Source organism: Geospiza fortis, unplaced genomic scaffold, assembly GCF_000277835.1.
Source record: "Geospiza fortis unplaced genomic scaffold, GeoFor_1.0 scaffold194, whole genome shotgun sequence".
In the NCBI taxonomy this organism is placed as follows: Eukaryota; Metazoa; Chordata; class Aves; order Passeriformes; family Thraupidae; genus Geospiza; species Geospiza fortis.
The window spans coordinates 4783155-4807758 of record NW_005054322.1 but is presented as its reverse complement, the minus strand read 5'-3'; the positions used below and the strand labels follow the sequence as shown (position 1 = coordinate 4807758).

At 39.7% G+C, this 24604-nt stretch overlaps 2 protein-coding genes and 1 long non-coding RNA gene across 5 annotated transcripts in view; 1 reads left to right on the top strand and 2 right to left on the bottom strand.

Annotated features, from left to right (window-relative positions):
- LOC115947846 overlaps nt 1-2506 on the top strand; it is a 5048-nt gene extending 2542 nt beyond the window's left edge. For both annotated transcript variants that reach the window (XR_004081690.1, XR_004081689.1), the window contains exon 2: nt 1397-2506. This is a non-coding gene — a long non-coding RNA (uncharacterized LOC115947846). The remainder of the gene's footprint in view (nt 1-1396) is intronic.
- Nucleotides 2507-17566: 15060 nt separating this feature from the next.
- On the bottom strand, nt 17567-20809 carry KCNRG (potassium channel regulator). Its single transcript, XM_005420783.2, has 2 exons — nt 19736-20809; nt 17567-17892 (listed from the first exon to the last, which is right to left on the bottom strand). Exons 1-2 carry the CDS (start codon nt 20311-20313, stop codon nt 17640-17642), a joined length of 831 nt encoding a protein of 276 aa, XP_005420840.1. The 5' UTR covers nt 20314-20809; the 3' UTR covers nt 17567-17639.
- A 1053-nt stretch (nt 20810-21862) lies between these two features.
- Nucleotides 21863-23292, bottom strand: TRIM13 (tripartite motif containing 13). 2 transcript variants are annotated; one of them, XM_031056778.1, is made up of 2 exons: nt 22916-23117; nt 21863-22824 (listed from the first exon to the last, which is right to left on the bottom strand). In XM_031056778.1, the coding sequence occupies exons 1-2, from the start codon at nt 22975-22977 to the stop codon at nt 21918-21920; spliced, it is 969 nt and encodes a 322-aa protein (XP_030912638.1). In that variant the 5' UTR covers nt 22978-23117; the 3' UTR covers nt 21863-21917. The 2 variants fall into 2 exon arrangements, with proteins under 2 accessions (XP_030912638.1, XP_005420839.1); XM_005420782.3 differs by having other exon boundaries at nt 21863-23292.
- Nucleotides 23293-24604: the final 1312 nt, after the last annotated feature.

Below are 24604 nucleotides of genomic sequence, written 5' to 3'. Positions count from 1 at the left end.
GGGAAAGAGGTTTGCACTCCTCAGATGATTCCTAACATTCACTGGAGTGCTCTGCACATCACATCCAGAAGGGAATACAGACTGTTAAGTAGTAGCTTTTGCTGTCATACGGGAAATCACTGTCAATTTCACCCCTCTCCTTGTATTCTACAGAGAAGCGGGCAGGCCTATTAGTACCCTCAGCTACTTCATGGATTTTGGTCCTGAAAAGAAATCTCAAAGTAAGAGTAGTTGAGGTTGTAAGGGAGATCTCTAGTTCAAGCAGGGTAGTTTCTTTAAGGCTATGTCCAGTCAAGTTTGAATTATTCAAGGATGGAGACTCTGCATCCTGTCCTGTCAGCTAGAATTTCATGCACTTCATTTCTTACCTGTGGCCTCTTGTCCTGTTTCTGGACAGAGAAGAGCCTGGCTATGTCTTCTTTACTCTGCTGTACACCCACCAGCAGGCATTTAGAAACATTGCTGAGATCACACAAACACAAGCCCTTTCTTCTCCAGGCTGGAGTCTCAGCTCACTCAGCTTTCTTCGTGTGAAAGATTCTTCAGTTCTCTCATCGTCCTTGTGGAAGTAAATAAAATGCTTCATCTAGTAAGGGGAATTAGAATTCAAAGGAGGAAATGTTTTTTTGAGGGGGGCGGGTGGGAAACTAAGTACAAGCTAATAACTGTAAAAAGAATAAGATCACAAAATGAAACATTAAGAAGTTAGATAACTCCTGCTTTAAGATTCTGCAATCTTCATTTGCCCCCTTGTGTCAGTATACTATGAAGCAACCTTCGTGATCACACAGAATGTTTAATCTATTGATAGGGTCAGCCTGTGGTGCTGGGCCAGGAAGGATGTTTGTGGGCTGTGCAAGCAAGAAGCCTGATGTTGCTATAGGTGCTGCAGAAATTAGTACAGAATTCTCTAGGCAATGGAACAAATGGCTGCAAGTAGAGAAAACTATGTCTTCATGGTTATGTCAAGTGAGAATTCCTAAGAATTGGATGTGATGTTTATTTTTCTGCCTTTATTCTTGTGTGATGCTGGACAAGTAACCAGGCCATTGTTTCTGTAGCGCATATATTGTGCTTTGCTTTAGAGATGTCTGATTTAAAACTCACATCTGAAAGAAAAACTGGTGGTTCACATTGGTAGCTGAGCTTCTTAGGAATTGTCATTTGAATTATAATACTCTGTAAAGTTATGTCTGCTGATAGTCTCCTGTCTTCTTAAAGAGAACTTCAAACTGTTGCATACTCTTAATAGTTTCTACACTTCCGTGTCACGTTTAAAGTAGGGGTAACAGACACATATCTTGAAGGGCTGTTAGCTACTTTTGTTTAGTAGCTTTACTACAGTAATGCATTGCCTCATAGAAGTTTCTGTGGCATTTATTAATTCTGATTTCAGAGGAAGAAGTGAGTACTGTGCATCTTTTAAAGACCAGATCTGCAATCAGCTTTCCTTGTTACCAGCTCAGGCTGGGAAGCAGAGTTTCTGTGCTGTTTATTCATGGTCTATTTCTGCAGTCCTGTGAACTCCGAAATACTCTGATTTTTGTCCTGTATTGTCATTGATTAATTTTGTAAATATAACTCATTATTAAACACCTGTGTGTACCATTTTTTGCTTGTCATGTTTGTAAGGAAGATCAACATCGTGCAGTCTTCTGGATAGTAAAGGTAATGTACATGTTTGAACTTCAGCATATTTGACAATAAATTTACCTGTGAGGATCTATTTTACAGAAAGAATGAGGTATTTCAATTGTAACAATTTCTTAATGTACAGTGGTAAGCACTGCATCTCTAAAAATATGAAGTTACTTATACCTAAGTATTTAGGACTTCTACTGCCATGTTCCTCAAATTTCAAAGGCAGTTTTTTTGGTACTGCCTATGGCACACTTTGGTAAATGAGTGGTCTGTACTAGAAATTTGGATACAGTGATCTGAAAATGTTTCTGCTTTTCCCTTAGTCATGGTATCTTGAGTATTGGGGAAAAACTCTCCTAATCAGGTAGCCACATTAGCACTAATGGTTGAATTTGAAGTGTTTAGACTCCCTTTATCTGTATCGCAACCTATTGTCACAGGACTCACAAGAAATTATAGAAATATGCCCAAGGTGGTCAGCTGCTATTGTACCAGTTGAACAGCAGCAGCAATTCTTCATATAAGAAACAAACAAAACATTTAAAATGTATTTGAATGAAAACTTATGTCTGAGATATATGCAAATCTTCTTTCTAAGGTGGCAGTTGTAAGTGTATCACAATAAAATTTTTAACTATAAATAGAAAAGAAAAAATGATGGAAAAATACAATGGCATGAGTGACATTGCTCATCTTTCTGTGATGGGGGTAATAATCATCAGAGTACTTATTTTTCACTCTAAATAGTTTATTTCTCTTAAAAGCTATTTAATGGTTGTCAGGTGCAACTCTTTTTTTTTCCCATGTTTTATTAACTTATAATTAATAGCTCTGTATTTATTAATAAATAAAATTTCTTATATTGCTTCTGCCTCTTAATGTAAAATTTGAACTTTTATGTTCAAAAGTTCTGAAATTACATATTAATTATAGCAACATTTTTCTAGTTTGTATCTTCAGTCTAAAGTATACAGTGCATAGTAGGTGAAGGCTTAGTTTCTCTTGAGAGATAGGAATAATATATCCATAGTGTTTTCTTCTGCTGTTTATAGCCATAGGAGACAGACATGGATAGAAAACTTCTCATTTCCCTATGTTTCTGCAGGGCAAATGTGTGGCTTTATTGCCTATAAAAGAACATTCTGTTAGCAGGTTTTATAATTGTAAGTGGTTTAAAAAGTAAAACATTTTGGAATCTCTCAAGAAATACTTTAAAAAGCCTTAAGTATTAGAAAATTTGAAGTATATAAGGCATAAATTATAGCATAGAAAGTCTCAAGTGTATAAATTCTTGATGTTTTATTGAAATAAAAGCAAAGGAAGAGCTTCAGGGTTGACCAGCTAGAATAGTCAACAATAATATAAGACTATGGTTCTACAGCCTTGTGATTGTTGAGCCAGAAAAGTTTGGGAATGAGTTTTCTTGTTTCCTTCACTATTACCCTGGCTCTCATATCTCTTTGGTGGTTTCACTGAATGACTTTAGGTTAGTTTTTTGTAAGCTCAGCCAGCTGAATGTGCTTGCTGTAAGAAACAGTGCCAGCACTGCGGAAAATACCCTTCACTCCTGAGACTGGCAATCCAGTTTTAAAGTCCATTTACATTGCTTAAATCACTGTAAGGAATATTCAGGGCCTAGTTCTTCCTTTCTTGACACTACTACAGACAGACTTTTCCTATCTGCTCTTTAAATCAATATCAAAGGGTCTAAAAACATTTTGGTCTGTCTCTTTTCTTGTAGAGAAGATTAGTACCAACATGAAACCAGCACAAAAATGCTCATATAGATATAGCTTCTTAGCATCTGGAAGCAGCTGTGATATGCTTTTCCTATTATCAAAACAATGGGAGAGTCTCCCCCTTTTCCAACAAGCAATATCTTGTTGCAGACACATCAATAAATACATTAAAGCTATATTATCCATCTATAATGGAACTTCCAGATCAAAAATATGAAATTTCCAGTACTATGAGAAAAAGATGCACAAGAACGCAAATGTTGTGGAGGTATGAAATGGGTTAAATGATTTGTTCTTCAACCAATTTTAGGAAATGTGCATGAATGGTAGGTTGTACAGTCAGGAAAAGGATTTCACTGCAGATTTGATAACATCATGTAGCCAGACAGCCCCCTGTTGGTTGTATTGCTGTGGAGGTTCTGGAAAGGAATTGTGCTTGAATTCAGCTGTTCATTGCACTCAGCAAGCAATTTTTTTCAATCCCACATCACAAATAGAGAAAGTGAAGGGAGAAGAAAAATGTGTGTGCTTGTAAGAACTGCCTTTGAATCAAGTTTTATCTCTTACGTATAAGAAATGTTAAAGCTCAGTTAAATAGAGTGCCTGCACACAGTTTCTTAATGCCTTTATAGAAATTTATTTCTGAATTGCTGCAGTAAAAATGTAAAGCAGTACTTTGTCCTTGTGATAAAACTTAAGACTAGCATGCTTTAATATCACATTCACAGCCTGACTAAGGCAAAGCATTTAAATCAAGTTCTGTCAAGAATGCAGGATTTTAAAACACAGAAGTTTGTAAGCTGGCAGTGAACTAACCAGGTACAGCCTTATTTAATGACTGAGACTGTCTTGCAGGCACATCTAGGAGAGCTTCTATTTACCAATGGAATAGAACACCCAAAACTCTTGATAAAACTTTACCAAGGTACAGTTTTACCAAGAGTCTTCAGTGTTATTTAATCACATTTGCTTTGCTTTAAGATGGTTTTTTGTATGTTTTAAGTTGCTACCAATGCAACTAGCTGCATACTTTCAGTTTGTGTTTTCTCATATATTGAGAAACTGAAGAAATTCTTATTCAAAATGAAATTAATGTTTCATGCTGACACTTTCATTGCAGGACACTTATTAGGCATTTTTGGCATTTTGGCTTTTTTTTCCCCAAAGAGTTTGTAAAGAGAACCTAAAATCTCCCTTGTAATGATCAGTGTATATCCATGTGTAGTGATGGAATGCTGTAGGTATTATATGAAATATAGTACTGGGTGACACAAAGATTCTAGAAAGAACTCTGTCACAGAGGTAGCAGATTTTCTGCTCTAAGATAAACAATACAGAAGTTCTCTCTGCACCACGTATGGCCAAGGTTATGGCTCATCTTCATTTAAGGAATTGGATTTGTGGCTGAAAATCCATAACTGCAACAGTGCTAGAGAGACTGATGTGACAATTAGTTTCTACTACAGCGCAGAAGACTAACATGATGCCAAGAAAGCCAGAGTGCTGGAGGACCTTTTCTCACTCCTGTAACACATAAAAAAAATCAGTGATCAGATGTCTTGGAACAGCTGGCAGAAACAAGAGGATAAGGCTACACGCTGTGATTGAAAAGGGGGAATGGAAAAGATAGGGACAGAACAAAGAACTGTTTTAAAAAAGTCACGACTTGCTAAAATCCCTCAGAAAAGTTTTAAGAAACTAGCTGAAGCAATCTCAAGGCAAGGCGACTCTTCCACAGAACAGAAAAGCTGGGTTTCAGAAGCCTGAGGAAATTCAAGTTCACATCTCCTGCTTCTGAAAAAATACCCAGTGGAAGTTGCCCACAGATGTTCCCCACCTTTCCTGTTAAATCAAGGATATGTGCAAAAAAGTCACAAAACTATTTTGTTCAAAGGTTGTTGGCAGTGGTAACTATTGCTGTTAGCAGATGAAAGCAAGCTGCAGGTAGGATTTCAAAGGGTAGTGGAATTTGCTTTTATTGGACTAACTACAGTTCCTTGCATGTTCCATATTCTTTTTGTAAGATGTTTCCTGAAGTAATGGTAAAGTCAGCATACAATAAGTACCCATTGAAGCACACTAAAGGAATACCTTATGTTTCCAGTAGATGAACACTGAGATAATGAAGTATTTGTGAATCACATCACAGTCTTCTATTATGCCAAATTCTGGATTTTATTGCTGAAGACAGCAGCAGTAAAGGTGGCTTTAAACTGCTTTATTCTCCTGCATTCTCTAAATCTGCTGAAGATTAGAAAGCAGGGAGCAGCATTAAAGAACTTCATGTCTGTTCAGCAACCAGCAAGGGGACTCACCTTCCCTCCCGCAATCTACCCTTAAACTGCTTTCTTTCTGTGTTTGAAGCAGCTTTTCGAGTCTTTGCGTTTCAGAGGGTTTTTGTTTTAGTTTGGGTTTTCTTTACAGGAGAGTTTACATTCCCCCCGATAAATTAGCAGCATAGGTAAGAGCCTGTTCTAGGTTGAAGAAGATTCAAATAGCTTACCCTGTTCAGAAAAATTAAAATATTCTTCCTCTCCTGAGGAGTAGTCACTCCATTCCCAAATTAGGATTGAACTTCAGGATTTCCGCATGGTTCTTGGAGTATCTTTAATTTTTAGGTTTTTTAAGTAATTCTAGTCACTTAGAACATACAGATAACCTACAGAGCTGTTATATTGTGATCCCTTTATTTTATGCTTATTCAGGCATAAAGTAAGTCTGAGAAAAGCACTGCCTTTTGCTATGAATGTATCTCAGTTTCCTGTAAAATTGCACTTTTTTCTCTTTAGCTGTGAACAATTGTCCAGAGCAGTGGACTTTTTCAATTGTAATTGACAGAATCCTAATTTTGTCTCTAGTTTTTTTCATGTATACTGTAGGATTCTTTAAAAACAGCACCTGATCCTGGTGATTTATGGTGTTTGAGTTTCTCAGGTTTTCAATTGGCTCTTCTTTTGAGACATCTAGGCCTGGGGAAACTACTGTGAATCCCCATAAGGCACATCCTTGAGAAAGGAATTTCTCTGTCACCCTTTATGTTAAAACCAAATAATTTGAACTTCTTTACCTGTGACACCTTCTTTCATCTGCCTCTGGATATTACATAGACAAAACTAAAAAATACCCTCCTGAACTCTAGCACCTTCAAGAATACTTGTAATTCTTCTCTGTGTGTGTGTTGTGCATTGATATGGGGGTGCTGCAGGCAGCCATCGGTACCCATGAATACCAAGAGAGCAGAACATTTTTCAGCAGCACCTGTGAAAGCAATAGCTGCATTTCTTTGTGCAAAAGTAGTGTTAAACCAGCCCCTCATTCTTCAGACTGCCAGTGGCTACACAGAGCTTTTCATTACCCAATGATAGTAGTAATTTTATTTTTCACTAATCTCCATTAGTATTTTCTTACTTTCTTACTTTTTATATTAGCACTTCAATAACTGTTAAGATGTGTTTAGTTAAGAAACTGTAGCATCTCTGGTTTGTTGGGTTTGGGTTTTTTCTGCTCTGGTAGGAGAAATTGCTTCAGCCTAGGAAGAATTCCATGTCTGCGCATACCCCATGAATGAGCATGACCTCCCTACCATTCAGACATTTGCTGTGTAATGTTGTGGCGTCATTAAAGACTGCCTACATAAGATACACTTTACTTGAGTTGATGAGCATCACATGTATCTTCTAAGAAGGCTGAGCAAGTGAAACATCTTGCCTCAAGATGTCACAAGTGATACAGGCACCTGGCCTCTGGTTCTAGTTTGCCTGAGCAGAAACACTTGAGAAAGACCAGAGCTCTTTTGCTTTTCTAACTTCTTGTCCTAGGCTGTCAGCAAGTCTCCTAACATGGCTAGACCTTGATTAGATGGAGACAAGGAACAGAACATTTGCAAAACAGATCCTGATTTTATCCTACATAAATTCTTCTGAAGCACAGTTCAGACCTGGGAACACCAGGCAGTCCAATCATACAGAGCTGGAATTTTCATGATACAGTGGTCTACAGTTCTTGGATTCTTTGGCAGCCATAATTCCAGAGAAATTATCAGTAACAATGTAGCAACAAAATTATAGCAAGGTTGAATCACTTTTGAATACTGAGCTTCATCAGAGAAATCAGGCTCCTCCCTGTCAAATCAGGCTCAGAATCACCCCTCAAACTTCAATGGGTGTCTGGCCTTCAGTATTGATTCAAACATTCTCTACTCTGCTGGTAGTCAGAGATCATTTTTTATAAGCTTCCAGCATCCTGTGGGACTAGTTCCATATAAAATACTCCTGTGCTTAGTCAGAACCAGAAGACTGAAAGGTTCTGTACAGTTCTGTTTAGCTGGACATCCTACCCCAGTAGAAGTAGGTGTGGTTCACACTAGGGCAGCTTATAGAGATGGGAACTTCCTTTATTTTTCAGCATCTCACAGATTCAGAAGCATTAATGTTGGAAAAGACCCCCCCAGGATCTCTAGTCCAACCATTAACCCAGCACCACTATGCTTGCCACTAAACCATATCCCCAGGTGCCACACCCACATGCCTTTTGAGCCTCCCAAGGGATGGTGATTTCGCCACCTCCCTGGGCAACTTGTTCCAATGCCTAACCACCCTTTCAGTGAAGAAAGTTTTCCTGCTATCCAATCTAAACCTACACTAGCACAACTTGAGGCCACTTCCTCTCATCTTGTCACTTATCTAGGAGAAAATCCTGACACCCTGGGTGACTGACTGACCCCTTGCTACAACATCCTTTTAGGTAATTGCAGAGAACTTGTTTGTTGTTCCAGGTAACAAGCGAGAGGTTGAGAGGAAATGGCCTCAAACTGTACCAGGGGAGGTTTAGGTTGGACATTAGGAGGAATTTCTTCTCAGGGAGATTAGATATTGGAATGGGCTGCCCAGGGCAGTGGTGGAGTCACCATCCCTGGAGGTGTTTAAGAAAAGATTGGATGTGGCACTTGGTGCCGTGGTCCAGTTGACAAGGTGGTGTTGACAAGGTCCAGTTGACAAGGTTGGATTTGATCTCAGAGGTGTTTCCCAAGCTAATTGATTCTGTGAAAGCTGCCTCCAATGATAGCAAATACTGACACCTGGAGCAAAAAGTGCTGAAGTTTTATCTCTGCTGCAGAAAGAATTACCTTCTGAAAATGAGGGTCTCTAGACTGTTATTATTTAATATTGCAAATGCTAATTTGAAATGGTAAGCATTGCCACAGACATCTAGAAAGGAATTTAGATATGGTGCAGTAGTGACATTTCCAGAGACAGACATCTTGATAAAAAGTATTTATGGGTTTTTTGAAGCACAATGACCTATTCAATGCTTTGCATTCTCTTTGTATAGACAGGATTGTACACACTCTTCTTAGATGCCCAAGACAAGTAAAACCAGTTGCCAACTACAGGCATCGCAAGAACACAGGCTTTCCAACCCTGCAGGCCTACACACCCTCCAGCAAAGCAGTACAAGACTTAAAGAGGAAAAAAAAGACACAACTTCCTTGTGTGTTGCAGTTCACCTGCTTCTTTCATCCACATGTCAGTGTCTGACTGAATGCACCAGAACATTTGGAATGTTTTTAAAGTTGTACCTCTTCCTTTCAAGCACTGAAATGGTTTTATAATGTGTTAAAGCCTACCAACTGTCATAGAGATTTGTGTCTTCTATTTTAATCACTAATTGACTCCTTTTGGTCACAAGGTGTTTTATGAGGGCATGGTAGATCATTGGTAGCACTGCTTCTTTTCCTATGGAAAAGAGATTCCCTTTTTATCTCTTGACAAGGGATGGGGAAGGGTGGTGGTGAGCCAATTCCAATTCCAGTACAGTATTCACTTAGGCTGTCCCAGATCTTAAGAAATGTAAATACCTACAGCTGAAAGATCGGATACAGAGAAATGTTTTCAGCCAGCAGTTTATCACTACCAAGTTAGAAAGCCCTGAGAGCTCTGAGCTTTCAAAACAGTTATTTCCACACTGTTACCCACCCTGCCTGAAGGAACTGTGTCGTCTTTCTAGCAGGCGTCATTGCCTCCAGTATAAGACCTGTGTGCTTGTCACTGCCTGTTTCAGAAGAACAAAAACCCACATATGCATGCATGTCCTGAACACTCTGTAAGTGATCTAAGAACTGTCATTACATCCTTCACTCATGGCTTTTCTTGGTCCTGAGGGTAGACAAGAAGTCAGCATAGATCCCTGCACAGAACAGAGATGATCCAAACCATACCAGTCTGATGTTCCATTAGCCTTCTGTGACTTTGTATAACATTCAGCTTTTCTATTCAATCTCAGAGCCCACCTCCGAAGCTCATTGAGAGCATGAATCATGGGTCAGGAGGTGGTGAGGCACTGGCACAGGTTGCCCAGAGAAGCTGTGGAAGCCCCATCCCTGGAATTGTTCAAGGTCAGGTTGAATGGGGCTTGAAGCAACCTGGTGTAGTGGAAGGTGTCCCTGCCCATGGCAGAGGGGTTGGAACCAGATAATCTTTAAGGTTCCTTCCAACCCAAATTCTGTGATTCCAGGGGTCAGACTTTCAATAGCTTAGCACAAGATGCTCTTATAACACAGCTTATGAGGACAAACTATAGCCAAAAGAGGAGTTGCTCAAGTGTTCCTGTGCCTGCCTGAGTGTTTTCCAGCAGGGAGCCTCCAAAAAAAAAGAATCTTGCAAAAAGATGATCATTTGCCCATCATTTTTCCAACATGTATTTGTAGAGATTTTGGGACTGTATATAGACAGTGAAATCTAGATTGCACTGTCACACTTCAGTTGTCAAATCTTATAAAATAGGAGCAGAAAGCAGTTTTAGCCTAACCAATGATGGAAGAAGCTTCTGTTACATCAGGGACCATGCAGATACAGTGTTTCCCTTACATTCTTGACATGGCCATTTTAAAGCTATTAATGTGTTCTAGAGATCCGTGGTTTACTGAGCCATCTTCAGAAGATAATGTTTTGAACAACTATAGATAGCAAATGAATATCATATGACTTAAGGGTAGAATTACAAATGGAGAAAACAAAAGGTAAACCAGTCTGTTCCAGGAAATACCTTTCCAGTTTATGGAAAACTAGGAACTTACTGACAGGGTTAGTGCTCATCATAGTGCAGCTGGCATTGAAACAAAGGCCACCAACAGGACATACCCAGGAAGTATTCAGTAGGCTTATCACCCCAGCACTACCAAAACAGTGATGTTATTCTGTCTTCAAAGTTTAGCTATTTGACCTCCAAAATCTTAGCTTCTGTTTCCAGGTGTGAGGTATCAACATGACTAATCCATCTGATGTCTGGATCCTGCAATGTTTCACTTCACAGCACATATGCAGAAATTACCTCCTAAAGAGATATTTTCTTCTTCAGGTATGCGAGCTATTACTGGAAGATATTCTATAGATACATTAACCTAACACATTGGAAAAAAATAAAACATCCCTATAGTTTCATGAACATTTAAGTCTCCTGTCCATGTTCTGTGCCATTTCCAGGTTTGTGTAGCAGGTATTACCTACCTATTTGTTCACCCCTATGAGATCTGCATTTCCTTGTTCTGTGGCATTGACATTTCTGGCAGCTCTGTCCTCTCCTCAATACAGTAAGTTGTGTCTCTTTGGTCCCACAAAGGCCATGACTCTTTCCAGCCTAATTTTATTCCTTTACTTCCTCTCTGTAATGGGAAGAAAGTGAGTTTGCCACCTTCTGTGGATCTCTGCCTGCCCTTACCACGTAGCCCCTTCCTGTGTTCTACCAGGACCCAGCTGAGGAGCAAGCTGAAGACATAGTAAAACCACAAAGATTAAAGGATGGAAGGATCAGCATGCATTCTGTTTATTGTTGAATACGACATTGTAAATAAACCGGTATGTCAGCAATTATTTTATTACTCAGTTTAGATATCACTGGGGAACAAAAACAAAAACCATAAACCAGCCTTTTCAGAAGGCCCTCAATGAAAGCTACAAACTGCCTTTGAAATTCAAAGAAAACTCAGTTCCTGACTCCAAAGTACCAGTAAAACCCCAGACTTGATGTTTCCAATCTATTGCCTTTTTTTTTTCCAATGGAGAATCAGGATGGAACAATGTTGCAATGTTTAATTCTTCACAGTTTCAGCAAGCACTCAGCTGACTGCTGTAACAGTAACTTGCTTAGAAAGCAAAGCCCCAAATTAATTTTCTACAGCAGACTTGTACACATTACAGTTTCCAACCTTTAGGGCTACATTCATCATCCTTCTGACCAGAAAAAAGACTGCAATTATTGAGCCATTCCATTAGATTGAAAACAGAGTAGAAATGGAGGAATGATTCTTGGAAAAATTTACACATCAGATCACACTTCAGGAGGTTATTTCAACAGAAACTACATGATGGTCTAAAAATATTTTTTTTAACAGAAGTGAGATTTATTTGTATTTTATATGATGACTAGTGATTTACATCTCACTCACCCATTTGAGAATATTCAGGACTCCAAGCATATCTTCAGGCAGAACCAGACTATTCAAGTCATTGTTGGTCCATCCATGTACTAGTTACAACAAGACTTCTGTGACTAATTATGGTCTGACTGCAGCAGGAGAGGCAGCTTCAAAGAATGGAAATCCAGACACACTAGCTGTTCCCTTGGTTCCCAAATTTGTTATTTATGTGGATTACATTGAGTTGACAGATTTAACTGGGCTGTTGAAGATATGGTCAAAGAAGCAGAGTCACTCCCTTCCTTTTTATTGTCTTCTGAAGACATAACAGTCATATGCATCTGTCACTAGAGAGAGGAAGTTCTCCATCACTGGACTTCATTTGGGGTTTTATAGGCTGTTTCGGTAGCATTTGGGAATAGATCAATATAATATGTGGTAGGGAGTTGTATTTCTTCACGATGCACTGTAAATCTTTTATTGAAGATACTCCCACTGTTTATTGTTGAAAATCGATAAAAATAAACCTTGTAAAGTTAAAGCCTGGCAATGGTTCAGCACAAATCAGAGAGAAGGAGTAAGAGGCACTGAGCCTCCCTCCTCTTCTTGGATAATTCCCAGCTGGTTTCTCAATGAATATTTAGTAACACTTTCCAGCAATCTAGGAACAAATTTAAAAAAAAAAAATTCAAAGTTTTGAACTTTTCGTTGTGAACTCAAACAGGACTTTTGATCCACTCTGATGGCTTTCTGGTACTGAATTTAGCTGTGGATCAAAACAAAATATCACCCAGGTTATGCTGGATGTACCTGAGACTTACCCACTCAAGAGACTGACAAAAGCACATCAGACTTGCTCGGGTCAGATTAAGGGAGTTATTTTTGAGCATTGGAAAGCTGGAAACTAACCAAAATAGGTAGAAACTGGGAAGAGTTCACTGGGCAGAAAAGTTTCTCCAAAGTTTACAGAAGTTACTATCATTGGGCATGATGCAGTTACTGCAGCATCATTGTTTTGCCCTATGGCTATTAATTCCTCATATACAGCATTGCAGGGAGGATCTTCTACTACTTCCATGAAATTCAGTCATGAAGGTAAGTGAAAAATGGTTTTGAGTTATTTAGTAAAGGGGAAAACTTCACAGTACTATGGCCAGCACATAGAGATCAGTCTTTGTATCTAAGATACTACCTAAATAGTATCTTAGTCTATTGTATCAATTTATAGAGCTTTATTTAAACATCTATTCTTAATCATTTATACAATCGCCTGAGTGCTGACTGCAGAACCTATAAGAATGCAGTGATTGCATTTCCCAAAGAAACAAAAACCCTCATAAACTGTCATTGAAATCAATACCCAAAGAACAAGAAGGTATTTCACAACAGACTCTGTCCTTCCTGGTATCAGCAGGATACTGAACAATTCAAGTGGTAAATAAATGACATGTCCCTGAAAGGGATAAGTACAACACAAGAGAGACTTCCCAGTGTGTGAAGAAGGAGACAAAAAATTACTTAAAAGCACAAAAAATGTCACCCATCACTAGAAAAGGAAGTCAATACAGTTAGACGCTGCAAGAGCAGAGGGATGGAAAAAGTGTGTGATACCTCTATCCTGTTGGGATATCCAACCAGCATCACAAGATTGTACTGGCAAAGCCCTTGACAGTCTTGAATACAGAAACACAGGATGACACCCAATTATAAAGGAGGGAAAAGTGATTAAGATGAGAAAATGTAAAGCAAATTGAGGTGTTGTTTTTCTGAATCATCTGCCTTTTGCAAATCCCACAAGCTATCACCTCATTTTGGATGATCTCCTTCTGCCATGCCATGCAGTCCCCGTGAGTGGGACAGGATGATGGTGCTGCCTCACTATTCAGTTTCTTTTTCCCCTATGGCTCTGTCTGTTTGCCTGTTACAAAGCTACAGAGAGCTCATTGTGAGCAATGGGGCTGCCCTAGCACTGTGGCAGTTCCTTTCTAGCATCGCAGGCAGTAGAACAGTTTGCACATTTCTGCTGAATCCAGGGAAGAATAAAAAGGCAAATACAGCAGTGAAGTTTACTGAAATCAGCAAATTTTGCATCTTTACAGGAAAAAAAGGAATTTTCTTGAGAAAGTTGGCAATGACTTGAAGAAGCGGTTTATGTCAGGGATAACAAATTACTTTTATTGGAAAATAAAAGTCTCAATGTCTCAAAATACCATTCCCATTTAATCAAAAAGAGAGCTAGCTGTGAGCAATCAGAGCTTCTGGTTCTGTGACATGTAAAAGCACAACCAAGTCACCTATAACACACTGCTAGTCTAGCAAAGATTGTGTTGTGAGATACCAGAGTTGAGTTGCCTGCCAAGGTTTGGGTGGAAGTACTCAGTTTAGCACATAATCTGGTTTTGACGAAGCAGCTTTTAAAATCACTCAGACTCGTAGTTCCTACCAGCCAAATTCACTTGTACAGCTGTTCCCTTCCATGTGAATAACTCTGCTGAGCACACACCACACAGTCTGCTCTCTGCTGCATCCCCGCTTGTTTGGGGCTTCAGAAGGGAAGGAGCAGCAAAAACATTGGCCACTATTTCTAAATTCCTGCCCTAGTGCCTGCAGGTTACATTGCATACCACTTCAAAGAGGGCACAGAAAATTTGCCATCATGACTCAGCAACACTTTGCAGTGGCATAAATAACCTCGCAAGGTGAAGGCCAGCTGAAGATCCTCCTAGTAAATCACTGCTATTTTTATATTAATTTGTCTGCAAATAATTTGACCTGTTCCTCCATAATTACTGCTATTTAGTTGTAGCTTGAAGCTACACAACACCTGTAGCTCTATCATCACTGCTTCCTTTTTCTGTATAAGGAAACCCAGTGAGGAGTTTTCCTTGAAGAACCAGCTTAAATTCAATTAATTTATTCCATCAATCTTTCATTGAAGTCATGGGTATCCTACTAGTATCAGTCAGAAGCTTTCAACAGATTTCTATCAGGTTGTTCACACACATACTGTCAAACTTATTTAAGGACTATCAGTTAAAAAATGAACAAAAAAACCCCAACAAAGTGAAAGCATTGTATAAGAGCCTAATCACGTTCTCTGCAGGAACACAAAATGACAGAAGGTGATACTTCTCAGTTCAGAACTAAGTAAGAATAAATGCTGGAAGAATTCTGGAAGCACAAGCTTGTTGATGGTCATGTGCTTTGCTCCCAAAAGAAGCACAGAGCCACAGCACACTGTTACCCAAGGGTAAAGCACATATGGTTCTTTACTTGACAGCAACTTGCACTGGTATATTTTCCAGAGCCAAATATTGCATTTATAGAATGATGCTGTGCTAAATAAAAATTAACCCATGTGTTCAGCCCATCATAAAGTGTTACTAAAATGGTTGTATCAAACATTCATTTTGCCAAAGACATGGAACATGGATGATTGCATAGGTAAAAACTTTGCAGCTCTTTAAAAATTGAAGTATTTGTCTTTTCTTTCACTTTATTAAAAAAAAATTGGAATCCAAACTTCAATTTTCAAAGTGGCTGCTGCAGCATGGAAAACAAAGTGTCCCTACTTTTGTGCTAGGTGAAACAGTGTAATTGTTACTGTGAGGTGTTCTGAAACTTGTCTCAGCTTACATCACTGCTATTGGTGATCATCTAGGGCATAATGTCTAAATACAGCCTCAAGTCTATTTTTTAATCTTTCTTGTAAGAATTTGCTTTTTTTTTTTTGTCTCGTGCTTCACATTGGCTAGTCCCTCCACCTACAATATTCACAGCCAGTAACTCACCCAATAATCAACGTTATTGTTTCCAAACAAGGAGCGTTGTCTGCAGCACAGCAACTTGTGGGGACAGTCATCCCACACAGCCTGTCTGCTCTGTCACCCAACAGTGGTGTGACCTCAAAGCCCACCATGATAGGCTTTCTGGCACAGACCTTCACAGAAGGGCTCCACAGAATCATGGAACAGGCCAGGCTGGAAGGGAACTCAAAAGATCATCTGGTCCAGCCTTTCATGCAACACAGAGCGTCCATGAAATAATTTAGTATCCTCTTCAAAATTTCTGACAAGGGAGACTCCACCACATCTGTGGGGAGGTTGTTCAGTGAATGATGGTTCTCACTGTAAGAAATATCTTACTTGAAGATAAATATGAACACATTGACATTACCAACCAAAAAAATCCCATTTGAAGTGGAAGCATTCAGTCTTACATTCATTACATAACCTGTAAGCAGCCTGGGAAATGCAGTCCCATAGTCACATTATTCTCAACTCAAACAGCTCTAGAACAGGCAAAGAGGACCTCACTGAGTTTCTGAACTTGGGTCAAGCTGAAATGCCCCAGAGTAGTAGCCCAGAAAAAGAGGTGCCCAATAGTGGCACTTCTTTCTGGTCTGGAAAGATCCATTTCACTGAAACTCCTTAAGGCAAGAAACAGATGGCTGAGTCCCACCCCCATTATCAAGTGCTGCAAATAAAGTAATGCATTCACATTTTAAAACTAATGAAAAGCCAGATCTAACTGGTCAGCCAAGAAAGCCCAAAGTAGCTCTCCTGGGCTGTTCTAAGCCTTGGGAAGATGGTGCCATCTCAAGGTGTGTCAAAGGAAATATAAGTTGGATATTAGGAAAAAGTTTTTCACAGAGACTCACAATGTTCTGGAATGGTCTGCCTGGGGAGGTAGTGGAGTCACCATCCCTGGATGCATTTAAAAAGATGGATGTGGCACTTAATGCCATTGTTTAGCTGAGGTGTTGGGGAATGGGTTGGACTCTATGATCTTTAAAGTCTCTTCCAACCTAGTCATTCTGTGAATTCTGTGTTTTACCAGCAACAAAACTGAGATGCAACTAATGAATCCCTGAAGTTACTGCTATCTTCTTGATGGAAGGACAGAAGATTCTTAATTTATAAAGCTTCATTAACTTACCTCTTTCAGTACCTGAGCTAATTTTGGCATCTTTACAAAGCTTTGTACAGTACTAACAAAGCTCTTAAAGCCACATCTGCTAAGCCTTCCAACTTGTTGTACTTAACAAGTTGTACTTAACTGCTAAGCCTTGTGTTGTACTTAACAAGAACTAAAAAATCATTTGCACTACTTTGCTTGAAACTGTACAAACTCTTTCATCTGAAGGGCTGTTCATCACATTTTCATCCTTTTTGTGGTGAAAGCACTAAAAATTAACTGACCTTCTGTTCACAAAGATCTTTATAATTTAATTCTCAGAACCAAAGAGTATCTTAATGCCACCAGAGTAGGAGGAGAGGACAAGAGACAGTCATACATTATTTCACAGACTTCAGTGATGGCTTTCACAAAGCCACACAGCAGCACAGCTCGGGATGTTCCCCTCCCACTGCCTCAGCCAACTGCAAGAGTCAGTGAGTAGAAGCACTAATCAATCATTGGGGTTTGCATTCCTCCCCCAGCCCCTTCTCCTAACTGTTGCGATGACAGCTGCATCATCTTCATGTATTACCGTGTTTTTAAAACCTACTTGCAGATTAGCACAGAACATAAAAACAATTTTCTGGAAAGGATGGCTGATGCTTTCTGAGTCCTCATGTAAATTTTAGCCACAGAGAAAAAACAACAACTCTTGGAATTGCTGAAATCTGGTCCACAAACCCAGTATTGAATCTGGGCTTCTTTAACTTAAAAGAGGGTAGAGTGGTAAAAGGCAAGAAAGCAATTTTTTTCCCCTAAATACTTGAAAGAAAATGTGTTTGTTACTTCCCTCAATAGCTGCAGTTTCAAACAAGCCAAAACAAAAACAAATGTCCCTAGTGCTGACACATCCCCCTTCTACATTCAAAAGATGGAAGGAAAAGCCCTTATTTCCCTTTCTGTACTTGGCTTCTCCTTGGCTGTGCTACCCCAGAGCTCCCTGGGGTTTGGTTCACCATGATGGCAAGGCCTGCTGCCCTCTTCATCCTTTCAAAAGTGTAGCATTCAACCTTCTCGTCACTGGTGACTGTCCTGGTGCTTATGAGGCGAAATCCATCTTTGAGTAAAGTGTCAAGCAGCAGGCCTAGCACGTTAGTGCCATTAATCAGCTTTCTCTCATCAGGCTTTATGGAAACATACCTAAAATCAGAGGGGGGGAAGAAAAAGTCAAAAGCAGTGACAACACACTTTAACTACTTTACAGCACAGATCAGCCCAGCTGCAATATGTTTACAGCAATCAAGGCTCCAGATATTTTTCCCTTCCTTTAGGATGACTGGATTCTTTCCTTCATTAAGAGTAATTCTCAGTTCATCCAGTTATGTACCGGGGAAGAAGTGCTTCCCTTTCACACCCTCCTCCACCACAAAATTTACTTTCTTAAGAAATATCTGTGACAACCCCCATCTTGTCTCAACAGAGGAGAAGTAAGCAGCAGGCTCTGCAATGCTGCAAGTTTTTCAGGTAAGAGTAAACAATGGACAGCAGAGTCACATTCACCGCAAGAGCATCACTCTCCAACACACAGGATGTCTCTCTCTACAAACAGTCACATTTATTGCTAAGTCATCTTGTACAGCAGGTCATGTGGTAACAAATATGAAAATCATTTTCACATGGCCTCAAATTATTTATTTGATATAAAGTACAGTGCAAGAATCTATCCAGACATTCTGAGGAGCAGAAGTCAGGTAAAAATACTATTACAAAATGTACAAACTGACAGGTGAAACTGTTCCACCGTTCACAGCCAAGTACACCAAACATTCATGGAAAGAACAAGAAAGGCAAAAAAGTCCATGTCACCACAAAGACTAAGGAGACAGAAATTCAGCAAGGCAACATAATCAAATTTTACTTCTTTCATTACTCAAGATCAGCTTTTCTATTGATCTGCAAAGGGAAATTTTTAACAAATCTGAAGAAATAAATGAAAAAATAAGAAATATTTTCCCCACTACTTAAGTTGCCATAACCTACTCAACCATTTGCTAGTCCATTAAAATTACTAATATGTTACAAAGTTAAGGTTTGGCACACAAACATATATATTGCTTCACAAAGGCAAAGTAGTTTTCATTCTAATTGTTTAGCCAGAGAAAGCTGGAAGAAATATAAACTTTATTTTCTTTAAAAAATAATCAAAAGACTGCTGTGTTGGTTCATATATTCAAATAGAATATTTTTGGAAATATTTCAATGAAATTTCCATAAAATTCCAGATGTTCTAACAGCCACAGAGGACAAATTAGGTTAACATTTTCTTATACAGTAAGAACATGTCTCCATACAATGGAGACATCCAGCAAAAGATAGTTTAAAAAACCTAAGTAGTCATTAGAATACAATACTGCTATCACAAAAATTACTGATACACAGTTATCTTAATAAAAACAGAACCTGGCTCTGAATTCAAAGAAAATCCACTGTGAAGCATATAGTTAATAATCTGTCTTTTCTCCCTCCCCCTAATAAAAAGTTCTACAAAAGCTTTCCAGTCCCCAAAATGCTGTCTCAGTTCCAATGGAGTTTTTAACCCTTCTTGCCATTCTCTGTTTCCTGTTTTCCACATGAAAGCCTTTTGCACCATAAGCTAGTGGAGATTTTAGGCTTCCACCCAGTTATTTACTTTACTTTGTTTCCTTTGCTTCATTTTACTGTGTTTTTCATGTTCTGTGGAAGGTGATACTGTGAAATCCTACAGTGAGTGAGGAGGAAATTGCAGAGAGACAAAAACCCAAGATCATTCATAAACAAACATCAAGAACAGCACTTTAGGAAGCTGAAGAACAGGCGAATCAGTGTAACAATTTAAACTGGGTGTTTCAGAACTAGGAAAAGATAACATTGAACAGAAAGAAGGAAACATATTTCTTTTCTTTCAGTTTCTTTAAAATGAGCTTTGCTAGCACATAGTGTGCACTTCATGAACTGCAAGTCACAAAGACACATCTGTAATGAGAAGTCACTCTAGGGACAGTACCTGGCCACAAACTGGTCACCAGCAGAATACTCAGTCCCACACAGAAAAACCATATCATGATGAGAGGGTCTTTCCAAAGGAAGTGGAACGAGTGTTTTCTGGGAAGGAAAAGGGCTGTTCCAGCCCTGTCCTGACTGCTGCCCCGTGAACACAGTGATCTGCTCAGCTAGTGCCTCAATAGTGGTACTGCAGGAACCAAAGATCCGGAAAAAGGCTTGCATTTCTTGGAGAGAAAAACGCACTTCCAAGATCTCCACCCTCGGCTTCAGCAAATGTTCTTGGCTCAGGAGGTTGGCCAGGGGGTAGAGTCCATAGAATTCTGCTTCTCTCTGCAGCCTCTGATAGTCTGAGAAATCAGTTGGTAAGGACACCTGGAGAGTCCTCAAGAAGTCCATGATGTAACTAAACAAAGCTCCATCTCTGTCCACAAAAAACTCTCCATTCACCAGTTTAAATTCCCAGTCATCGTCACTCACCATCCGTGCCAGCCTGGACTCAGGGAACTGCTGCAAGGTGGAAGCCCGGGTTACAAACCTCACACCTCCCACACTCAGAACAACCACCTCTCGACTACTCATGGCTGCCTCAGCCACTCAGGAACTGCAGCTCTCTGATCTACACCTCTGTGACTTGATCCTTCCTAAACTGCAAGGCAGCTGCAAAAACCATTGCATGCTTTTAGCAAGTGTTTGGAGCGAGGTGTGGAGCAGCAACAGGATTCCCAGGCAACAAAGATGTAAATATCATGTACAATAGTTTTGTTTGCTGGGTTTGGTTGCTTGGAGACTTTGAATTCTTGGAATTTAATGTTTTATTTTTGAAATGAACAGCTTGCAAGGACTACCAGAATACAGTGAATTGACTGTCACAATTTATGAACCTTGAGAGAGACCAACAAATATTCCTGAAGGATGGCACACATTATGTTTGTTTTCTAGAAATGTCAGTTCAACGTTTTCATTCCATACACTGCTGTTCACACGGCCACTGCAAAAAGAGGTTAAATGTGCTTCAGGCAAGACATTTTCAGTACCGTATGCCCTGGAAGAAGGGCACTTCAGAGAACTCATTAAGGTTCCCTTTAAATCATTGTATCTAAGGCCAAGTCAATACAACCAGAAAATTCAATTAGCTCCTGAAACGAGATACACAAAAATACAGCAACAGCACAAGAACCTATACAAGGTTCTTCAAACACCACCAACATCCATACACCTGCTGCATCACACAACCTATTCCAGGAATCATCCAATCATTTTTCCTGGCTTTTGGAATTGCAATCTGGAGAGGCAGAGAGGGACAGGAGAGCAGCTGTTTTACCTGCCACCTCTGCAGGGCTAGAGCCCAGGCTGCCTTCCTGTGGCACACCCCTGCATGCCTTTCACTACACTAAGTTCTTTATGTTAAGGCCAGTTTTTAAGAAAGTGTGGCTTCAGAGAAACATGGATCTAACAAAACAGCCCAGCTACCCCAACAATTTGATGCTGGAAAAGTAAACTGCGAAGTATGAACTATCTGCAAAGCACATACCATCCTGCAGCTTGTTCTTATTACCTCTAGAATTTATGCTTGCCCTGAAGATACATTTTTGTATAGAACATGTAATCTAAATGCACAGGGTAATTACAATATTTGGTTATACAAAAGATACCCCACAAAACCAAACCAAACCAAAACATATAGCTATTTCAGAGAGAAGTAACATTGTCAGATAGAGGCTGGTTCCAGAACACGGATGATGTGCACTGCATTTTGCAGTGGAAGGGCAGTCCTCAGCAAACCTGTCAGCAAGGTGCTCACCTCAGTCACAACTCTTCTTCCTCTTTCCAAACAATCGCCCAGTTAGAATTTTTTTAAAACTACAATCTTTTACCTTATTCTACAATTACATTAACATCAAACTAAAGATACAGTTTGGCCCTGTATTTTGGTAAGAAAAATGATATACAGTGAGTAATATTCCCATAATGACCACTGAAAGAAGAATCCACAAAATGTTTTTCAAAGCTCCACTTCATTTTCTGGTTTAGCAGTGCTCAAACTATGTGAATATTATGAATGTTTAGGAATCATTTTGAATCTTTGAATGTTTTCACTGGAAGTCTGAAAAGACCAATTAATTTAAGAAGTTCCATGTTTTCTCCCCCAGATTTCTCTTAGTTCTTATATTCCAGCAGACACTTCACAACAGTTTATATTTGCACACAAACTGTGCAACGTTATCCAGTACAACCAATGTATAGTTTTTACACTTTTCTCTTAACAGTGAAGCTCCATCTGTCATCTGTTCCCAGTAAAAGACTGCATGATCTGCTATCTCCACGGTATCTGCCAAATAGGACAAGCAAATTGTAAGGAACTGAGATTTCCAGCACTGGAGATTGTCAATGACCGACTCCACAAAGGACATTCTGGTGACAGCAAGAATGAGCAAGAAAATAAGAGAGTTCACTATAAATCTGCGTGAAAAGACCGAGGGAATCTTGAATTTGAAAGTGTTGCTTTCCTGAGGCAAGGAAAGTTTGTCCACATCAACAAGCTTTATTCCATTCCACTGGCTGGTATCAAAGCTCTTCATTGTGGGACTGATGTCCACAGTGGAACAAGGTAAAGGGGTTTCTTTGAGCACCTTGATTTTTTCCCTGAACTCCTGCATCTGCTGCAGAAATATAATGGGTTCGGACACATCTTTGAAGGCCTCAGCAATGTTAAAAGCCATCCGCTGCTCTTGCAGAATCGTGTTCAGTTTATTGATTTCTGGATCGTAGGCCTGCATCACTGCAAGCTTCATGGTCTCAAAGTCAGACAGAATCTCATTTCGCTTCTGCTCCAGTGTGTGCTGCAGCTTCTCAAAGAACTCCTTCACTTTGTCAGAATCTTTTGTCAGCATCTGCAGAGCTTTCCTCTTGCTGGTCTCTAAGGTATCCAGCCGTGAGAGGGCATCTCCACAACGCCAAGTTTCAAAGCCCTGAAACAAGGTTTCAAAAGCCCGCTTCTCCTGGGAATAAGCTTCTTCAATGGAACAGAAAACATGCTTTGTGTGATCACCACGGGTGGCACAAACCCCACAGATCAGCTGCATGTCTGTCCTGCAAAAAATGTTAAGGGGTTGCCCGCTGTGCACTTTGCACACAGGCATTTTTGGAGTTACTTTGATTTTGTTGTACTTCTCCACGATACCTTTCAGGGAATAGTTGACCTGCAAGCTGCTGACTCCAGTGACAGGAGTCTCCTTTCTGCATGTGGGGCACTTGAAAGGGGATGGCCTCCAAAGCACATTCCGCACATTTCCCTCAAGAATTCCTTCCAGACACTTTCTGCAGAAATTGTGTGAACAGGGCAGGACACGAGGATCGTCAAACAGACTACAGCAAATGGGACAGGTCAGATCTTCCTCTAGGAGCTCCATCATGTCCTAGGAAAGAGAAAAAAGATGGTAACAGAACTTACAAAACTTATTTCTCCCTCAAGGAGACCATACAAAAACCAATTTCCATCTGAGACACATCTCAGTGAGAAAAGGATGTATTTTTTCCTCCAGAATCCTTAAGACAGAGCCTCAGCTGGGCTTTTGCAGCCAGTTCCCCTTAGCTGTGGTACCTGGCCAGCAAATGGCAGGCACAAGAATGGTGCAATGCTCAGGCAGAACCATTTTTTTGGACTGTCAACTAGAAATGCAGGAAAAGAACACTTGCTAATCCCAGCAAGGATTCTTAAAGAAAATAACTCATGTACTCATAATAACAGTCCAAGACTTACATCTTTCCTTGCTGATGCAATACACAGAAATGCGATTTGCACAGAAGATACACAGCCAATACAGTCTGCTAAGATCTGATTACTTTCTACTTGCTCCGCTCATCCAAAGCTTCCAGTTTCAACCCCATGCACTGGTACTGTAGACAATACTAAAAGTGACTGAAAAAGCCCTGTTGCAGTGTTTCTGCTGCTACAGAATACATAATGTGTCTTTTTGCTCTACTTACAAGGCCAAAAGAGAGTCACCACTCGCTTTAAGAATTAGCTTTTCTCTTGCTCCTGCAGTATTTTTAAATAACCAACTGAATGTGTTACTATTGAGCCATTCAGCACAAAGTTAAAATACTTCAAATAATACTTCAGCCACCCATAACCCTTGATAATTCATCATGAAACAAAACTGTGAAATATTTTTACTCATCTGCAATCTCTATTTCCAATTTCATTCTCACAGCATTCACATCCCAGCGATTTCTTTCTGTGGAGAGAACCTACAGGAAGAATATTTATCATGTAATCCTTCCTACTGGAAAGTCTCAGTGAAGGGACCCAGCACACTGCCCTCCCCCTGCCTCTACCTGAAGCCAAGTTCTGAGATGCAGACACTTTGTAACTTACAGCATGCTCTAAGAAAACAAATAGACAATAAAGACCAAAGTGGGTGACAGTCTGTATCATCCAAAGCTCCCAAACACTTTGTTTTGAGCTATAATTAGCAAGATGCTTCCCTTGCATAAATTCCTTCCGTATTATACAACATATATTCATATATATGTATAAAATTCCTTTTATAAATTGAAAGACATCACAGAAAAGTGCATCAAAGTACTGCTGTGACATCAAGTCATGTGAATGAGCTCTTCATTAGTTTTGATGTAATTTCTAAGGTTTCTGTCCCCTCAAAGAAATAAGAAGTGGAAAACATGGGAGCCAAGAACAGAGCTGCACACTGCACAGGACAAATAGAGCAATAAAAACAATACCACTGATCCACGCTGCACAGGACAAATAGAGTAAAGTTCACTGTCAGGAAGAAAAGTGAGGTCAGTCCTGACTTTCCTTCACAAAAGGACCAATAGTCCCAGTAAGACTTCACAGTAAAAGCTATTC